The sequence below is a fragment of the Cetorhinus maximus genome, chromosome 13, assembly GCF_964194155.1.
Source record: "Cetorhinus maximus chromosome 13, sCetMax3.hap1.1, whole genome shotgun sequence".
Taxonomy (NCBI): Eukaryota; Metazoa; Chordata; class Chondrichthyes; order Lamniformes; family Cetorhinidae; genus Cetorhinus; species Cetorhinus maximus.
The window spans coordinates 2,777,130-2,797,730 of record NC_135891.1 but is presented as its reverse complement, the minus strand read 5'-3'; the positions used below and the strand labels follow the sequence as shown (position 1 = coordinate 2,797,730).

Below are 20,601 nucleotides of genomic sequence, written 5' to 3'. Positions count from 1 at the left end.
GAAGCCCACATCCCATGAATTAATAAAAAAACAAATGCACACACAGGTTAAGAAGGGAGTGATGCAAGTAGCTGGGCGAGGGAAAGAGGGAGACACCCAAGGTCCGATTACTGAGGGCCCGTCCCCATGTTTCATTGGGCCAGCAAGTTAAGAGCTCGGGTTGATTGCCAATCCTCCAGGATCACCATGGACTTTCCAGGAATTGAAGATTAATCTCCAGGTCAGGGGGGGGGAAGCAACACCCACAGAGAGACATAGGAACAAGTTATTTGAAAGATTTTGTTCATAGAATTAATGGAAGAGGAGATGGGAAAGTTGCTGTTTGTCTGGGTGGGGGGGCATGTGTTCAAACCACCAGGAATATCTCCTAACCAGAGTTGTCTCCTCTTTGGCCCATAAAGAATCCTTGGAAAAATTTGATTTATGTACTTACCATGACCCATTCTGACCTCTCTCCACCAACTCCCCTTGTTGGGTTTGGCTCTGTGAGATATTTAGTTTAAACAGCAACTCTGGTGTCATGACATCATCAGGCTGCAACTATTCGAAGTAAATCAGGACCCCACCATGTGTCAGGTGACCCACCCGTACCTAATTTTTTGATATACGCTAAGATGATGGGCGGTGAGATCAAATCAGGAACATAAAAATACAAGAAACAGGACCAGGAGTAGGTCATTCAGTCCCACTTAATAAGATCTTGTTTGATCATTCATCTCAACGCCTCTCTCCTGCACTATCCCCAGATCCCTTAATTCCCTTAGTGCCCATAAACCTGTCAATTTCAGTTTTGATGCAGTTAGCAACAACATCCACAACCCTCTGGGGTAGAGAATTCCAAAGATTTGCAGACAGTTGAAAGAAAAAAAAATTCGCCTCATCTCAGTCCTAAATGACCAACTCTTTGGGCAACACTTTCCCCCCTTCGAGGGGGAAGTGCGGGAGCAGGCACACTTCCGATCGGCGCTCCCAGTTGTGGGCGCACCGCCATTTTAAGTGAGCGGGCCAATTAAGGCCTGCCCAGTGTGACATCCGCCAGGAAGCACTATACACTCCCTGTATGGGCGGGGAGGGGGTGGGATTCCCTGAGCCGGGAGTGCGCTGTTTCACACATGCACGCGGAAGGGCATACAGGTCTCCCTGAGGCAAAGTGCTGCCTCAGGGAGATCGGCTCACATTTTAAACTTTAAATAAAGCTGAGAAAAAAATTTCCCTGCCATGTCCCCTCATGTGACACTGTCACGGGAGTTGGGACATGTCCATAACTTTTATTTTAAAACATTGTGAGATTTTTAAATCCTCATGAAAGCTCATCCCGCCAGTTGATGAGGTTTTCATGCTTTTTCAGAAGCCCACTGGGGCTCCCGGCCTGCCCGACAACCTTAAAGTTGGACGGGCAGGTCCATTAGTGACTTCAACTACTTTGTCCCGCTCCCGCTCGCCGACCGGAAGATACAGCTCTTTATTCTGAGACTGTGCCCCTGTGTCCTCAATTCCCCAGCCAGGGGAAAGATTTTCTCAGCACCTATCCTGTCAAACCCCTTAACCATCTATTTCATCTTAACCCCTCACCAGGCTGAGGGTGGGGGAAGGAAGGTATTAAAATCACCTCATTTATGATGCCATGCGATGTAGGGAAGGTTTTTGAGTTATTCAACAAAAGGGAGCGTTCTATCAAAAGCCATACACACAAGCAGGGCAGCACAGACACACACAATATACCTGCTTGTCCGAGTGCCACTTATCACAAAGCCTTGCGCGTGGAATCCACGTTTCTATGGAAACACATACCTGCATGACAACGGCATTGACACTACAGTGAAGAGATGGAGCAAAAACAAACTTGTGCGGAACTGAACTAAAATGGAAGGAAATAAAAGAAATTTGAAATTAAATAAATAAGTGAAATTAAATTATAAAGCCAAATCTGTTCTTGGTGTTGGGGAGGGGGAGGAATTGTCTCCACACTTACCTGTACATTGGGACAGTCAGTGTCTGCTCAAAACACTGCCAAGTGGCATGCAGGTCTGTCCGACAGAGACTGGTAGAGTAATACCGCCAGGCAGCCTGTGCAAGGGTCACGGAAACATAAAGATTAGATTATTCTTCAGATGCATTAGAATTTTGCCTTCTAATTCTTCCCCCAGTGAAGTCACTGCCTTAGTTACTGCTCGTCTGCTTTTGAGCAGGACTCAGCAAGTGTCCTGTTCAAATTTGGGTTTTCTCTTCCCTGCACTAGCAAGGAAATAGCCTAAAGAGTCCCGCTATCAAACAGCTCTTCCTTAAGAGTGGAAGGAAGCCTTCACAAATGGTTCTCCGACCCTTGGGGTGTGATGTATATTCCATCAGCGCAATGAAAAAGATTATCATTTATAAATTTCTTGATGCAGCGCCGGTACTAAGCCCCTCCTTTCTGGTGCCCTTTCACCTTTCCCCAGTAACCATGGAATCCAGTCTGTGTTACCTGGATGAGACCAGCCGCAGGATTCCGTCGTTTCTCAAAATGTTTCTGCCGATGTTGCTCCTGAACTTTCAGAGCAAAGCCAGAGCCAAGAATTCCCTGGATAACATGAGACAGACACATCAGGACAAGCTCCTCCATGGTTTCCAATTTCAACACCAAAGGCGACAGATTTTTGTTGGGTAAGAACGTTAAGAGGAAAGGAACTGAGGAGGGTAAATGGAGTGGAAATATAGATCAGCCATGATCTCACTGAATGGCGGAAGAGGCTGAATGGCCTCCTCCTTCTCCTCCTGCATTTATATGATCAGAAGGAAGCTGCCCCTCACTTCAGCAGGTATGGACCTAAGAACAAAGGCCTCTACCTCTGAGGATAGGTGGTTCAATTTAGCTATGCAGCCAAGATATTCAGTGAAGTTCCCTGGCAGATCTTGAGTGGGGGCAGGAGATGAGCCTGTCAATCTGGCCAACAAAGTTCACCTCATTGAGAGGTGATCTTATTGAAACTTATCAGCTCCTGGGTGGATATATATATATATACATGCATTGGATGTGGGCATCACTGGCTAGGCCAGCATTTATTGCCCCTCCCTTGTTCAGAGGGCATTTAAGAATCAGCCACATTGCTGTGGGTCTGGAGTCACATGTTGGCCAGACCAACAAATTTCCAGATGGGTTTTTACAACAATCGACAATGGTTTCATGGTCATCATTAGACTTTGAATTCCAGATTTTTATTGAATTCAAATTCCATCACCTGCCGTGGTGGGATTTGAACCCAGGTCCCCAGAGCATTACCCTGGGTCTCTGGATTACCAATCCAGTGGATGTCCAGTCCAGTGACAATACCACTACACCACTGCCTCCCTTTGTGGGAGAGACTAGAAACTCAGGGACACAGTTTAAAAAATGAGGGGTCACCCATTTAAGACAGAGGTGAGGATTTTTTTTTTTCCTCAGAGGATCGGGAATCTGTGGAAGTCTCTTTCCCAGAGAGTGGTGGAGGCTGGATCACTGAATATTTTTAAAGCTGAGGTAGATAGATTCTTGACTAACAAGGGAGTCAAAGGTTACCAGGGATAGGAGTGAATGTGGAGTTGAGGCCACAATCAGGTCAGCCATTATTGAATGGAGGAGCAGACTCGAGGGGTCGAATGGCCTACTCCTGCTCCTAATTCGTATGTTCATATGTATGTTCACATGTTCATATCTGGATAAGGAGGTTTACCAGGAGTATAGACTGGTATTGATGTAGAGTAAACCCCCGAATCATCACCAACCACTCTCCTAGTGCCTCCACTTTGCTGCATTCATTGTCATCTCTTGGCTGGTAAATCCCCTTCACTATAGATTCAGGAACAAATAGCAAACATCCAGAACTGAAAAGCATGGTGACGTGTTATGATATCCACCCAATGCTGGTAATTGGGGATGTCCAAAATTCTAATTTTGATGAGTCAAAATCCTAATGCAAAAAATTATATTTTATTTCAATATTTTTAAGTTCAAATGTGCTTGTGAGTCACTCACCCAGGCTTACCCCGATGATCAAATCTAATCAAAAACAATTCCATTTCAGTTTCCCAAAATGTCACACAATCGGCCCCATCAAAAGACTTCCCACTCATCCTCTCTAACTAATGATACAACGCCAGTGATGCTGTTAAATTATTACTCTCTAAGTCTCCTTTCACTTTTTCTATCTTACTTTTCCTCATCCTTTCCTTTTCTAACACCTCCTTTAAATTGTTTCTCTTTTCTTCTCTAGGTTCTATGCCAGATTTTTGACCCAGTGACAATGAAAGAAAGGCCATTACATGTTCATACATGACTTGGTGGGGAACTTGCAGGTGAGGGTGATCCCCATGCCCCTGCTGCCCTTGTTCTTCTAGGTGGAGAAGGTCAGATCCAGCTGGGGGTTGGGATCTCTCTGGGGTTTGGGATCCAGTTGATGTTGGGGTCTGTCCGGGGGGTGGGGATCCAGTTGAGGTTAGGCATGTGACAGCTCACCGCACTCCCTCTACCAACCATATACTTACCGCTGGCAGTGCAAAGAAAGAGACCCCGATGAGAGTAAAAGTCGCAGCCAGGAGTCGCCCATTCCACGTGATTGGAAACTTGTCACCATATCCAATGGTTGTCAAGGTGATCTGTGGAGGAAAACTAGTATCATAAAAGTGACAATGAAGCTGTTGGATTGGTGTGAAACCCCAACTAATGTCCTTTAGGGAAGGAAACCTGCCGTCCTTACCCAGTCTGGGTCTTTATGTGGGCTCCAGTCCCAACGCCCAAATGGTTGACTCTTTACGATCTAGCCAGCCGCTCAGTTGTGTCAAACCAGACGGACAGCCAGTGCCTTCTCAGGGCAACACAGCCTTGCCAGTAATGCTCACATCCCATGAATCAATTAAAGAGGAGGTTTAAGGAAAGGATCACAAGCTCGTCCAAAAGAACATTTCTGAGGTGGTGTTTGAAAGTGGTGATGAGGATAACAAAGTGCACAGAGCTGGCAGGGAGCTCGAGATGCTTGAACAGCAGCATCTGAACTATTAGCTGCTGTCGCCTCCCGAACACCACGCCAAAATCAGTAAGTATATTTTGTACTCAGCCATTTCAGATTGAACAGCTCCCAAACTGTGCCAAGCTCTGTGAGATACTGAAGCTCAGTCACTGAACGCGGGCAGTCAGTTTCTGAATTGGTTTTACCATTGAGGAGATTCGCCCACTGGCTTTACCCACTGGGAAATTGTAATCCCACTGCTCAATACCATCTGCCCAGTACTGTCTGCCCAGAGCCCACAGACCAGGGCCCACTGACCAGGGCCCACTGCCCAGGACCCACTAACCAAAGCCATTCATCCAGGACCCACTGACCAGGGCCCACCGACCAGGGCCCACTGACCAGGGCCCACTGACCAGGGCCCACTGACCAAAGCCATTCATCCAGGACCCACTGACCAGGGCCCACTGACCAGGGCCCACTGACCAAAGCCAACCACCCAGGGCCCACTGACCTGGGCTGTTCACCAAGGGCTGCCTGTACAGGACCCACTGACCAGCGCCCACTGACCAGGGCCCACTGACCAGGGCCATCCACCCAGGACCCACTGACCAGGACCCACTGCCCAGGGCCATCTGCTCAGGGCCCACTGACCAGGAACAACTGACCAGAGCTGGCCACCCAAGACCCACTGACCAGGGCCATCCACCCAGGGCATCTGCCCACTGACCAGGGGCCACTGCCCAGAGCCCACTGACCAAGGCTATCTGTCCAGGACCCACTGACCAGGGCCATCTGCCCAGGGCCCACTGACCAAGGCTGTCTGTCCAAGGCCCACTGACCAGGGCCATCTGCCCAGTGCCCACTGACCAGGGCCATCTGCCCAGGGCCGTCTGCCCAGGGCCCACTGACCAGGGCCGTCTGACCAGGGCTGTGTGCCCAGGCCCCACTGACCAGGGCCGTCTGCCCAGGGCCCACTGACCAGGGCCGTCTGCCTAGGAACATTCAGTGGATGTAGATGAAAGTTCAGAACCTTGAGCCTCCTGATCTTACAGAAGTAAAACCACTCACCAAACCCCACCAGAGGGCGTCCGCGTACGTTGCAAACTCCTTGTTGTCATCTTTCTCGGCGAGATAGACCAGGAACGAGGCGAGGATGAGGCACAGAAACCCGATGTACCAGGCAGTGATCAGTTCCTGAAAGGCAGCGGGCACAGCGAGGAGATAGAGGGAGTGAGAGAGGAAGAAACAAGACAAACGGCTGGAACTGTGAAGTGAGAATCAAGGAGGTGAGACATGAGACATGGAGAGAGAAAAAAAGACTTGCATTTATATAGCAACTTTCACAACCTCAGCTTCTCCCAAAACGCTTCAAAGCCAATTAAGCATTTTATGAAGGGTAGTTACTGCTGTGATGTAGGAAACACAGCATACAATTTGTGCACAGCAAGCTCCCACAAATAGCACAATGATGAATAACTAGATTTTCTGTGTTAATGATGCTGGTTGAGGGCTCAAACATTGGCCCCAGTATACTTGGGAGAATATTCCTTCCCTTCCTCAAAACAGTGCGGTAGGAACTTTTACATCCCTGGTAGAGGGCAGGTGGAAACTAAAGAAAATACCTTGAGCTGTGCAGCACACCTTCAGTGATGCCCCAGGCTGTCAGCATTTCTGTGCTGAAGTCTCTGCTGTGGGAGTTAAACTGGTTGCAGTGTTGCTGAGTGAGGGAAGGTGGGGTAAATACTCAGAGTTCCCCCTGCTGAATCCAATCCAGTAATGCCTGCTGGGAAGTGCTGTTGCAAAGACAGGGCTTTCATAGTCGAATAGCCCGTACTGCGCATGAACAAAGGATTGCCATTTGGCCACGTTAACAGATGCCTGATGACCAACACCAACGCCTGATTTTAACTTATTCATGTACACAGAATTAAAAATCGGGGGAAGAGATTAAATTAGACAGGAGAAAAGACACAGGGGAGAAACCAAAGCAAAGACCGTCCTCTTCAGCTGAATGTTTCCTGATGTGTTGGGCTAAGTTTTGAGGTGGGCCTCAGGACGCGATGTCGGGACCATTTACAGGTTCTGACCCCGATGGTGTCTGAGTCCCGCCCATCTGCATAATCTTCCAGAGGCAACCAATTAACAGGCTGCCTCCAATTAGGAATGGCAGCTGGGCTGCAGGGGCTGGAGGGCCAATCAGAATGCCTGAGATTGTGGACGGCCGGTAGCCCCACTGGCAGCAGAGGGAGCTGCTGGTGTAGGTGGGAAACCACGAGGCCACCTTAATATGGAGACAGCCTCTGAAGACTTCAAAAAATGGTAAAAAAAATAAGTGTGGCCACAGCCAGAGGGAGAGGGAAGGCAGCCTGCCATGGGGACACTGCCTTGCAGAGCTAGTGGGTTCTGCACACAGCCAGGCAGCTCCAACAGAAGGATGATCCCACCTCCATCCGAAAACAAACCCTAATTGGGCCTTAAGGGGTGTCACTTGCTGCTCACTTTGTTGGAGTGGGAAGCTGACTTTCTTCCCTGCCCACCGCGGGGACGATCCCCGGGGGAGGGGGGTGCAGGAATGCATGGTGAGCCCCTCCAATGTAGCTCCCTCCTACTTTCTCCGCCTCACCACTTCCAATTCCCTCTCCATGGGGCCAGGAACATTTAACCCATTAACCGTGAGTCTCTTTCCCAGATGCTGCCCAGTGCTTTTCCAACATCTTTCTGCTTTTTCTCGCCCGCCCCCCCACCCCCCCCAAAGTTCTACGAGTAACCTAGCTAGCACAGTTCAATTACTGGCAACGGAACCCCTCACTCTCTGCAGCCGGTCAGGATGCACTGAGCACTCTGCACAGTTTTGGTCTCCAAATCTAAGGAACGAATATTCTTCTATTGGAGGTGGTGCAGCAAAGGTTCAGCACACTGGTGGTCCCTGGGATGAGAGTGCTAGCCCTATGGAGATAGGCTGAGTAAATTGGGTCCCTACCCCCTGGAGTTTAGAAGAATGAGAGGTGATCTCATTGTAACCTACAAGATCCTGAAAGGGTTTGGCAGGGTGGACGCTGAGAGGTTGTTTCTCCTGGTCGAGGAATCCAAAACACGGGGTGGGGTGGAGGGCACAATCTCAGGATAAAGAGATATTCAGTTGGGACTGAGATAAGAGGAAATTTCTTCACTCAAAAGGTTGTGAATCTTTGGAATTCTTTAGCCCAGAGAGCTGTGGATGCTCAGATAAAAGCAAAATACTGCAGATGCTGGAAATCTGAAACAAAAACAAAAATTGCTGGAAAAACTCAGCAGGACTGACAGCATCTGTGGAGAGGAAAACAGGGTTAACATTTCGAGTCCGTATGACCCTTCTTCAGAGCTCTGAAGAAGAGTCATACGGACTCGAAACGTTGACTCTGTCTTTCTCTCCACAGATGCTGTCAGACCTGCTGAGTTTTTCCAGCAATTTTTGTTTTTGTCTCAGCTGTGGATGCTCAGTTGTTGAGTAGACTCAAGACTGAGATGGGAGGATTTTTGATCTACCAGAGAATTAAGGGATATGAGGATCGGGGGGGGAAATGGAGTTAAGGTAGAATATCAGCCAATGATCGTATTGAAAAGCAGAGCAGGCTCGAGCGGCTGAATGGTCTACTCCTGCTCCTGTTTATGTTCTTATTCACACATCCTGCTCATGACTCCTCTCACAGTTACCTTGCTGTGTGCGTAGACCACCGATCCTAGCAGCTTCCAGGTGCCTCCTCTCCGATCCATGCGGATCATCCGTAAGATCTGCAGAAACCTCAAGCTCCTCAGAGCAGATGTTGCAAAGACATTTCCCTGTGTTCCGGCAGCAAGGACAGCGATCGAGGCAACAAGAACCATAACATCTGGATAGAGAAGGTCATTTCAAACAAAGTTACCTTCCTGAATTGAGGTCACCTTTCAATTCCAAAGTTTGGTCTTTCTATAATGTTGTTCTCTTTTCTCTCACTTCCTGACCGATCCCCTTCACCAACAACAGGAGTTAATTACATATTTTTTTTAAACTGGGAAGGGTTGAAGCTCAGACTGCAGGCGAGTACCGAGTGGGGATGGGGAGGTTGGGGGTGGGGGTTGGGGGGGGTGGGTTAAGCTTACACCTGTTTGGGCTTTAAATGTTGTAGCTTGTGGAGCAAAGAGAAATGAGAGGTGAGGAGGTGACAGCTTCAGAGAAGGAATAGGATCAGAGCAGTGTGCTCAGTCCACCAGGGAGCAGGTGACCCGTGTCAGACAGTTTAGTTGGAGCTTAGGTAAAACTGGGGGAAAAGTTGATTTACTGGAATCAGAGAGACAGCAAGTCAGAGACAGAGAGAAAGAGACAGACAGAGACAGACAGAGAGAGAGAGAGAGAGGAAGAGAAAGACAGAGAGAGGGAAAGAGTGGCAGACAGACAGAGAACGAGGAAGAGAGACAGAGAAAGAGAAAGGGAGGAAGAGAGACAGGCAGACAAAGACAGAGAGAGAGAGGCACTAACAGCAAAACAGACCAAGACAGTGGGAGATAGCATTATAGAGAAATAATAGGTGAGAGATAGACAGACATAAAGAGAGACAAAGTGATATATATAGAAAGATACAGATAGAAATAGACAGAGGGAGACAGAGAGAGAGAGAAAGTCAACATCACCCCCATCCTGAGTTCTGAAGATTTTTTTAAATGGTGCAGACCTGATCCATGTGAAAATCTAATGAAAATCTCTCACTAAACTTAAAACTTCCAGCTACAAAACTGCATGTTTAAAAACTGTAGTTTTTCTTTTTTTTCCTCACACTCGTCTCCTCCTCCCCATTCCCTGGTCGTCTTGGACTGGTCTCCAGCTTCTTTACACCCTCTGAGGGCTATACAGCTCTTTATCCCACCTCCATCGTCCATTCCTCTTTATTGAATTTATAAAACCCAAATTAGGAGTTTGCTAACTCATCTCCCTGATTCAATAACCCTCTCTGGCATCCTCTCCATCCTCGGTGTCTCACACGGTACCCTGTCCCTTCGTCTACCTTTCCCAGTTTAAAGAAAGATTCTGCTTCGAAAAATCTTTACAGCTCGTTTGCCGAATGCTTGATACGAATGTACAACTCACACAGAAATAATGACTGAAAATGCTGCATCCTTATCCCAAATCATTGCGACGCTCCTGATCTGTTCCCAACTACACCTTGTGACACAGACACTGTGCCTTTGAGGGCCCAGTGCTCTGGAGCAAAATCATTGGGAGGTTGTTCCTACTGCGGAGCATCCTAGATGCCAGCACATATTAAGGAATGGTGGGCTAGAAGACATTGGACCGCATCCCCCAGATTAGCATGCATCCATGACAGCCCTGCACCCTTGTCATTCCTGCTCTCTGGATTTGTCCTACTCTTGTTACTGATTTTTTTTTTTTAGTTAGCAACAATGTTGCTTTGAGACAAATGGCACAATTGGTCCGCCTCTCAAAAACTTTGAAAGTTATTTGACTAAGTTTGGCATCACACCTCAGGCCAATGTTGCCCTCAGCCAAAGTTCCAGGGTGCACCTCCCACCAGCACTCAGCACTCAGCGGGCAGTGACTGGGGGAAGGAACCATGGCTGGTAACTTTCTCACTTCCACAGCCCAAAGGGGCACTGACTGGGGACTGAGCGTGGGATCTTCCTGTGGGGCTCAGTACCAGCCATGTGGCAAAAAACAGCAGGTGGGGTTAAGAGCCTGAATAAAGCAGCGCCCTTCAGGGGGAAAGGGATATTGGACCTCGCCCACTCACCGATCACACAGAACGGCTTCCGTGCGAATTTCAGTCGGCCTCTCCATCCTCGGTATCGGCAGCAGCACCCGGCAGACCAAATCCTTACAGTATACTCCACGCCAAACACCACAATCGTCACTATTTCCTGTGGGAGGGAGAGAGAGGTGGGGGAGAATATAACAATTCTCAGATCACACTGAATCCAGAACTTCAATTCCGGGCTTCCAAATGTCTACAGAATCTTGGTTAGAACACACTAGAACACTACGCCTACTGGGGGAAGGAAAGGGTTAAAATACATTCTACTGGAAACTAAAAGATAATAACAGCTGCTGGTGAAATTCACTGCTTTAATGCGGTTTAATGGGAACCAGAGCGCTGGGCAATAACTTAGCTGATAACAAGAAATAAGTGATAACAAACACAGAATGACTGATTGTTATGTGTAAATAAGAGTGATAACCAGCACAGAATGTGTCTTTTACCCTGTAAAATGCCTGTGATCAATTGTATCTGTGAACTATTGGCTCTCGGGTCAGTGTCTCCAGCATTTGTTAAATAAACCAGCTTAAGTCTCCTCTCTCCCGACTCCGTGCGGTGACTGAAATATTCAACAACAGTGCTGTTCTGGTCTCCATATTAAAGGAAAAATATCAAGATGCTAGGGACATTGCAAAGAGCAGATTTACAATGATGCTACCAGATTTGAGAGGTTTAACCATCAGAACAGATCAGACTGGGGCTTTATTCTCTCGAAAAGAGAAGGTCGAAGGGTGGCCTGATAAAGGTCAGCAAAGCTTGGTAGAGATTTGATAGGGTAGGTGTGGAGAAGATGTTTCCACTTGCCGGGTGACCAAAATGAAGGGTCATCATTAATAAATCCAATCGGGAATCCAGGAGCTCCCACAGAGAGTGGCTGAGGTGAACAGGAAAGATGCATTTGAGGAGAAGCTGGGTAAGCACGCGATGAAGGAAGGAATAGAAGAATGTGTTGATGAGGTTAGATGAAGTAGGGTGGGGGGGAGCCTCGTAAACACCAGGATAGACTAGTTGGGCTGAATGGCCTGATTCTGTGCCGGAAATACTAAGTAATCTTCCACAATGAAGCTCCTCAAAGTATCTTACAGCCACATGATGCAGGGAGACCCCATGACAACAGCTAATCACACAAAACATATGGCCTGTGGTTATATAACATCATCATGTCTTTGAGAAATATTTCAAAACCTCTTCACATACTGAGAGTGTAGTGGCTGCTGATGCAGGAAAGCACAACAGCCAATTTGATTCTTTTGAGCACAGGAAGTTGAGGGGTGAGCTGATTGACGTGTTTTAAATGTTAGTAGGATTTGGTCCATATCCCTGATGCCCTCACGTAGTAAAACTGGATTATCTCAGTCCTGAAACTCCAGTTGTCTCACGGCCTCCATTGCGTTATGGGAGTGAGAGTTCCAGATTTCCACTCCCCATTGTGTGAAGAATGTGCTCCCTGACATCACCACTGAACAAAAGGTTCTGCTATCTTGTTCTGCATTCCCCCACCAGAGGAAATCATGTCTCTCTCTCGCTGCCTTTCAAATCATTTAATTATCTTAAACACCTTAATTAGATCATCCTTAATCTTCTATACGCCAGACAATGTGAGCCTAGTCTATGAAATGTGGCCTCATAATTTAACCCTTTAAGTGTCTGTATGATTCTGGTTAATCTGGGCTGCACCCTCTTCTAGACCAAAAATATCCTTCCTGAGGTGCGGTGCCCAGAACTGAGCACAGTTACTCCAGATGGGGCCTGAACAAGGTTCCGTACACCTAGAACAACAACTTTGAATTTATGTAGCACCTCAATGCAGTAGAAAGTTCCAAGGCACTTTACAGGAGTGTAGCAGGCAAAATTCACTAACATGTAAGGAGATATTAGGGCAGGTGACTAAAAGCTTAGTCAGCGAGGCCTGTTTTAATGAGCTGTTTGAAGAAGGAGAGCGAGAGATGGAGAGGTTTAGGGAGGGAATTCTAGAGCTTGGGGCCCAGGCAGCTAAAGGTACAAACACTAATGATGGAGCGATTAAAATCAGGATGGGCAGAGGCCAGTTTTAGAGAAGCGTAGATATCTCGGAGGGTTGTGGGGCTGAAGGAGATTACAGAGAATGGAAGGGATGAGGCCATGGAGGGATTTGAAAACAAGGATGAGAACTTTCAAATCAAGATGTTGCCAGACCAGGAGCTATTGTAGGTTGGTGAGCACAGGGGTGACGGTGAATGAGGCTTGGTGTTAGGAAATGGGCAGCAGAGTTCTGGATGAGCTCAAGTTTGCAGAGGTTGCAAAGTGGGAGGAAGGCAGGTGGAGCATTGGGAGAACATAAATTCCAGCCCTTCATTTTCTGACTCAGTTCAGATAAAACCCAAGATTCCAACAGTCTTTTTGATCGCTTTTTGGACCCAGACACTGGATGATCCACATGGATCCAAGAGATAACTGGATGTGTTTGTAGAGAAAGAAGAATTGTGGGATATGATGAGAGGAAGGAAAGGTGGTGTTTGTATCTGAAAACACTTCATTTCTGTCACTAAAATTTCTTGTGCTCTCTGCTCAGGGCCTGCGATAGCTACATCTCACCTGATATCTGAATCTGAGCAGACTGGCTCTGGTTAGACACTTGGTTAACAATGGGCAATAGGTATACAGGAATGACTTACCAGAATATATAATGCCCCTTCTGAGCTCTGCTCATACTCCTTGATGGTGGAGAAGACTGACAACACCAGACAAGAGAAGACCAATAAAAAACTGCAAAATACAAGCAGGGACATTGAAATGAGTTAGTCATTTATCTGAAGTAACAGGTAAATAAACACATCATACTCTACAGTAGGTGACCAGGGGACAACATTTTGCACTGAATAATCACCAAGCCCCTAAAGGCAGCCTAGTGCTCACTGTCTGTGCCTCAGCCCAGGCATTGAATGTCAGTACGCTATCCCACCATGGCATCTATTACCATTCAACTTGGCCTGCCTGCCAACACCTACATTTTAAAATTCTCATCCTTGTTTTCAAATCCCCCCCATTTACCTCATTCCTCCCTATCTTTGTTGCCTCCTCCAGCCCCTCACAATATTCTCCGAGATCACTGCATTCCTCCAATTCGCCATACCTCCTGCATGTACTCGATGTTAATCACTCTACCATTAATGGCCGTACCTTCAGGTTCCTACGCACAACGTTCCAAAATTCCCTCCCTAGAGCTCTTGGCTTCTCCTCCTCTCTTTCCTCCTTTTAGATGTTCCTCAATACCGATCTCTTTGAGCAAGCTTTTGGTCACCTGTCAGGTGAGATTGAGCTACTGCACGCCCTGACTGGGGAGCGCAAGAGGTTTCAGTGGAAGTGAGGAACCGTTTCAGAGGCAAACACCATCTTTCCATCCTCCCACTAAATCTCTTCTTTCTCTACAAGCACTTCCAGTCTGCTGAGCCCAGAACTCCCATCGCAAATGAGATCAACTCACGGAGCACAGAATGGGGATGGAAGTTGAAGCTATCCTCTTTGGTGTGACTGAGTACCATTCTGAGCTGCCTGTTAAGAAGGAACTGGTTTCTGACGGATCTTGATACCCTGTGTCAAGGCTCAAAGGCTCAAAGCCATCACATCCATTGAGCAACCAGCTGTGTAGATCGCGGTGCACTGTGCTGAGGCGAGGAGCTTTTTGCATTGAGGATGACAGGACAGCACACAGGCCCTCTCCCCTGCTGACCACTGGGTAAGGTAGTATAATGTTATTGGGCTAATTATCCTGAAAACGTGAGTTCAAAGCCCACCAGGGCAGTTTCAAAATTTGAATCGAGTTAAAGAAAATATTATATCAGTAAAAATGACCATGAGGCTGCCAGATTGTTGCTAAAACCCAACTGGTTCACTCATCCTCTTCAGGGAAGGAAACTGCCTGTCCTTATCCTGTTTGACCCTATATGTGACTGCAGTCCCACACCAACAGAACTGCCCTCTGAATCAGCCTGGCACATCCCTCAATTGCAGCATTCCACTCACTACCTCTAGTTCAGGAAGACACACTACCACCATTTTCTGGCAACTATTGATGGACAATAATGGAGCCTTGCCAACAACGTCCACAGTTAATGGTACGTTAATTATTTGTTAGGATACACATGTGAAGGGCATTGTTTAATTAAGTACCTAGAGCTTATAAAGTGATATTGATGCAAGCTTTCTTTAAAGTTCTGACTTTTGTTACAGTGTCCTTTTAATGGGCTATCAATTTGTTTAACTGGCTTATTTGATTATTCAATCTATTTTATTTCATGGGTACTCAAAAGAGTATAAAGAGAGAGTGCTGGGGCACTGGGTTAGTAGGGCAGAGGCAGGCATATGTAATGCTCCATTCTGTGAATACAGGAGCCATCAAGAAAAGGATTTGCATCTAGTATCATATCTCACCACCTGACTTGGAATCCATTTATCATCAACCACTGCAGTCGATGTGGTGTAGGTACACCCACAGTGCTGTTAGGGAGAGAACCCTGGATTTTGACCCAGCGACAGTGAAGGGACGGTGAGCTTGACTTCCCTTCCTCTTGTTTAAAGCCTGTGCCCAAGTCATATAGTGTCAGCTGGGCACTCTGTGGGTAGCGCTCTTTACTCCAAGTCAGAAGGTTGGAGGCTTAAATGACACTCCTGGGTCTTGAGCACCATCTATACTGACACTTCAATAATGTACAGAGGGAGTATTGGATGGGAGTCTCCCAGGTGACACAGTAAAATGTGACCCTGTCAGGTCTCTTGGTGGATGTAAATATTCCCACGGCACTATTTTGAAGAAGAATAGTGATGTTCCTCCTTGTGTTCTTGCCAATGTTCATCCCTCAGCAACAACAATTTTTTAAAAATGTATTCATGGGATGTGAACATCACTGGTAATGTGAGTATTTATATTTGATAGCTTCACAGAAGCTTTGCCCAATACAATTTTACACCAAGCCACATAAGAAGATATTAAGGGAGGCGGTGGCATAATGGTATTGTCACTGGACTAATATTCCAGAGACTCAGGGCAATGCTCTGGGGACCAAATCCCACCACGGCAGATGGTGGAATTTGAATTCAATAAAAATCTGGAATTCAAAGTCTGATGATGACCACGAAACCATTGTCGATTGTTGTGAAAACCCATCTGGTTCACTCACGTCCTTTAGGGAAGGAAATCTGCTGTCCTTACCTGGTCTGGTCTACAGGTGACTCCAGACCCATAGCAATATGATCGACTCTTAAATGCCCTCTGAACAAGGGCAATTAGGGATGGGCAATAAATGATGGCCTAGCCAGTAATGCTCACATCCATGAATAATTAAAAAAAGACAACCAAAAGCTTGATCAAGGGGGTAGGTTTTCAGGATGTCTTGAAGAAGGAAAAACGATCAAAGGGTTTTTGGAACGTATTGAAGAGCTTGGGAATTTTTACATTTAAGCTAAGGGCTTAGGCATCACCATAAATGAAGAGGCCAGAATTAGAGGAGCGCAGATATCTCAGAGGTGTAGGGTTGGAGGGGATTACAAAGATTGGAAAGGGCGAGGTCATGGTGGGATTTGAGAACAACAATAAGAATTTTAAAATCAAGGCAGGAGCCAATCTATGTCAATGAGAAACAGGAGGTGACAGGTGAATGGGACTTGTTCAACATCACTTAAAAAAACAATATCTGGTCATTGTCAAATTGCTGTTTGTGGGATCTTGCTGTGCACAAACTGGCTGCCACATTTCCTACTTTACAACAGGGACCGCACTTCAAAAGTATTTCATTGGCTCTAAACACTTTGGGACATTCTGAAGTCATGAAAGATGCTACAGAAATGCAAGCCTTTGCTTTTTAAGTCAAACCAACAAAATAAAAATAATAGTTCTATTAAAATATTATTTTTTTCAATCCTCCATTTGGATCTGTGTGACTCACAGTTCAATCAGTTTCCTGTCTGCTTCTCAGTTTTTTTTAACTGTCCAATGCCAAGGTTACATTGCTTTGTCCTTTTGTCACCACTTTCCATAATCTCGTTCATTTCTCTGCTTTTAAGTAATCAGCTCTCTGAACTCATCCATTTTGCTTCAGTCCCCATTCTGTTGTCTGTAAACTGGAGCATGCTGTTACTCCAGATTCTGCTCATTCACCCTGACTCTCTATAATTATAAGGACACAAGGGATTAGGAAAGGTCATTCAACCCATCAAAACTCCGCTGTTGAATGCATTAACTCTCCGTCTTGGTCATTTGCAATTGTCTTCCTGAAAAACTCAAAGCTTTTGCTTCTACTGCTTGTGCTTGATAAATTATTCCAAACATTCATCACTCTGTGAGTGAAGGTGCTTTTCCCGATTCCTGTTATAAAGTCACCTTCACTCATTTTTACATTCATCTTGTAGTAATATGCTGGCTCTCTCTACCATCCCATTTAATATTTTATTAACTATTAACCTTTAACTATTTTCTTTCTGGGCTGTGGAGTTTATTCTAGATATATTTTCCTCAAAGTTCAACTCCTGTACAGGCTTGTTGCCGTCTTCTCCAATTCAAGGCCATTCAGGCCATTGTGCCTCTGCTGGCTCTTTGAAAGAGCTGTCCAATTAGTCTTATTCTCCTGCTCTTTTCCCATAACCCTGATATTTTCTTCCTTTTCAAGTAGCTATCCAATTCGTTTTTGAATGTTATTATTGAATCGACTTCCACTGCCCTTTCAGACAGTGCATTCTAGATCATTAACAACTTGCTGTGTGAAGAAAATTCTCATCCCCCCATCCTCTGGCTCTTATGTCTATTTTCTTAAATCTGGGTCCACTACTAACCATCGAGCAATTAGAAACATTTTCTTGCTATCTATTCTGGCAAAACCTTTCATGAATTTGAATGCATCTATTAAATCTCCCTTCCCCTTTCTCTGCTCTATAGAGAACAATCCCAGCTTCTCCAATCTCTCCACATTGCTAAATCATCTCTCATCCTTGGTAACATTCTAGAAAAATCTCCTCCGCACCCTCTCCAAGGCCTTGTCATCCTTCCAAAAACGTGGTGACCGGAATTGGACACAATACTCCAGTTGGGGTCTAACCAGTGTTTCATAAAGGTTCAACATAACTTTGTTTCATTCTATTTTATTCTTTACCTGATGAAGCAAAATAATCCTTATGTCCTTTTTTGGCAGCGTTCCCCACTTGACCTGCCACCTTTGTTCCTGCACCCCTTTTTAAAACCTGTACCATTTCTCCCTCCGCAGACGCCGCCTGGCCTGTTGAGTGTTTCTAGCGTTTTCTGTTTTTATTTCAGGACACACACAGGGATGGCACAAGCACTTGCTGTCTTTGCTGGGGGCCCCACTCACTCAAACCCCCACCCTGAATCTTAAATTTAGGTGAAGAGGATGGTGGCGCAGGTCAAAAGGAAACAGGGAAATGTCCCAAGTACACGGGGGACGTCTTCACATCATTTTGTTTCTAGTAAGAAGCCTGTTCAATAAAAAATACATCATCTCAAGGTGATTCAGGAAAGAAACAAATTGATTTATATAGCACCTCTCGCGCACTCAAAATGTCCCGAAGTGATTTACAGCCAATGGGTTACTTTTGAAGTGTAGTCATTGCTATAATGTAGGAAATGCAATTTGTGCATTACAAGCTCATGCAAATGGCAATGCAATAATAGCCAGATAATCTATCTTTTTAGCAATATTGTTTGAGGGATAAATATTGACCCAGGACACTGGGGTTGCTCCCTTGCTCTTCTTCAAAATGGTGTTTGGGGGTCTTTTGCATCCACCCGAGGGGGCAGACAGGGCCTCAGATTAATGCCTCATCTGAAAATCAGCACCTCCAACAGTGCAGCACTGCCTCAGTACTGCACTGGAATATCAGGCTAGACTTTTGTGCTTAATGTCTGGAGTGGGACTTAAACCCATGATTGTCTGATTCAGGGGTGAGAGGGCTACCCACTACGTCCTGGGTAAGGAAGTTAGCGGAACAGTCCCAGGTGATTTTCCACAGATCCTGGATAGATATAAAGCAGTAGTGTCAGGTCATTGTCAATTGGTATCAATCAATATCAGACAGAGCTCTGTCCAGCTGTCTGCTACTCAAGTAAGAAGGTACAGTCAATGTGCTGGCAATCGGCAGCCCAGGAGGTTCCAACCAGTAACAGGCAACTCCATTCACAGACATCGCTGGAACTAAAAGCTGTGACCATAAGTCAGCAGGGAGCAAGGAGTTGATTAAAGCAGCCCATTCAACCATTACAACAATGTAATCTTTTTGACTCTCTCATTCTAGTTCATCTCATCTCTTGACTGTTGAATTTAATCAGAAAAAGCAACCCTTGATTACGTCGGTTTGAAATTACATTTTCTGTCCTCCACTTGATTTGCAAACTGACTTTCTCCGAAATTTCCAGAGTGTTCCATTTGTTCAGTGATAAGGAATATCATCAGCTGGAAACATTCAAAGGAATCATTATTGTTTGACAGAATGACAAGAGACTGATTCAGAGAGGTACAGAGAAGCCACACAGTGTAATAAATGGAACAGGATAGACAGAGCAGCTGACAGCAGGATATTGGAGTTATTTAAGGGAGAGTGAGAAAGAAAGACTTGCATTTCTATAGTGTCTTTCACAACCCAAGTGTCTCACAGTCAATGAAGTAGTTTTGAAGTGCTGTCACTGTTGTATCCTAGGAAACCTTCGACAGACCTTCGACCTCCACCAGATGGAAAGACAAGGGCAGTGGGAACACCATCACTTGGAAGTTCCCCTCACTCACCAAAACAAAAACAAAAATACCTGGAAAAACTCAGCAGGTCTGGCAGCATCTGTGGAGAGGAACACAGTTAACGTTTCGAGTCCGCATGACTCTTCAACAGAACTAAGGAAAAATAGAAAAGGGGTGAAATATAAGCTGTGGGACAGGTAGAGCTGGATAAAGGGCCAGTGATAGGTGGAGATAACCAAAAGATGTCACAGACAAAAGGACAAAGAGGTGTTGAAGGTGGTGATATTATCTAAGGAATGTGCTAATTAAGGGTAGAAAGCAGGACGAGCAAGGTACAAATAGCCCTAGTGGGGGTGGGGTGGGGGGAAGGAATCGAAAAAGGCTAAAAGGTAGAGATAAAACAATGGATGGAAATACATTTAAAAATAATGGAAATAGGTGGGAAAAGAAAAATCTATTTAAATTATTGGAAAAAACAAAAAGGAGGGGGAAAATCGGAAAGGGGGTGGGGATGGAAGAGAGAATTCATGATCTAAAATTGTTGAACTCAATATTCAGTCCGGAAGGTTGTAATGTGCCTAGTCGGAAGATGAGGTGCTGTTCCTCCAGTTTGCGTTGAGCTTCACTGGGACAATGCAGCAAACTAAGGACGGACATGTGGGCATGAGAGCAGGGTGGAGTGTTGAAATGGCAAGCGACAGGGAGGTCTGGATAATGCTTGCGGACAGACCGAAGGTGTTCTGCAAAGCGGTTCCCCTCACTCACCATCCTGACTTGGAAATATGTCACCGTTCCTTCTCTGTTGCTGGGTCAAAATTCTGGAACTCTCTTCCTAACATCACTGTGGGTGTATCTACACCACATGGACTGCAGCTGTTCAAGAAGTCAGCTCACCACCACCTTCTCAAGGGTATTTAGGGATGGGCAATAAATGCTGGCCCAGCCAGCGATGCCCACATCCCATTAAAAAAAAAATTGTCGCCAATTTGCACACAGCAAGCTCCCAACAGTAATCAAATATATGACCAGATCATCGTTTTTTAGTGACATTGGTTGGCCTTCAGTCAAATCACCTGCTCTCCCAGCAGGAGAAAACATGAAGGGCCAGTGAGTCAAAGTCTTGGCTGAAAGGGCATT

At 46.0% G+C, this 20,601-nt stretch overlaps 1 protein-coding gene across 2 annotated transcripts in view; it reads right to left on the bottom strand.

The window, feature by feature from the left end:
• Positions 1-20,601, bottom strand: part of kcnq2b (potassium voltage-gated channel, KQT-like subfamily, member 2b) — a 171,608-nt gene that overhangs the window by 73,727 nt on the left and 77,280 nt on the right. Inside the window, exons 2-9 of one of the 2 annotated variants that reach the window (XM_078554822.1) lie at positions 13,405-13,495; positions 10,727-10,853; positions 8,658-8,833; positions 6,033-6,158; positions 4,501-4,611; positions 2,465-2,560; positions 1,973-2,067; positions 1,723-1,725 (exon numbers count right to left, since the gene is read on the bottom strand). In XM_078554822.1, coding sequence (XP_078410948.1) covers positions 1,723-1,725; positions 1,973-2,067; positions 2,465-2,560; positions 4,501-4,611; positions 6,033-6,158; positions 8,658-8,833; positions 10,727-10,853; positions 13,405-13,495 — 825 coding nt within the window. The remainder of the gene's footprint in view (positions 1-1,722; positions 1,726-1,972; positions 2,068-2,464; positions 2,561-4,500; positions 4,612-6,032; positions 6,159-8,657; positions 8,834-10,726; positions 10,854-13,404; positions 13,496-20,601) is intronic. The other variant, XM_078554823.1, reaches the window with a different exon arrangement.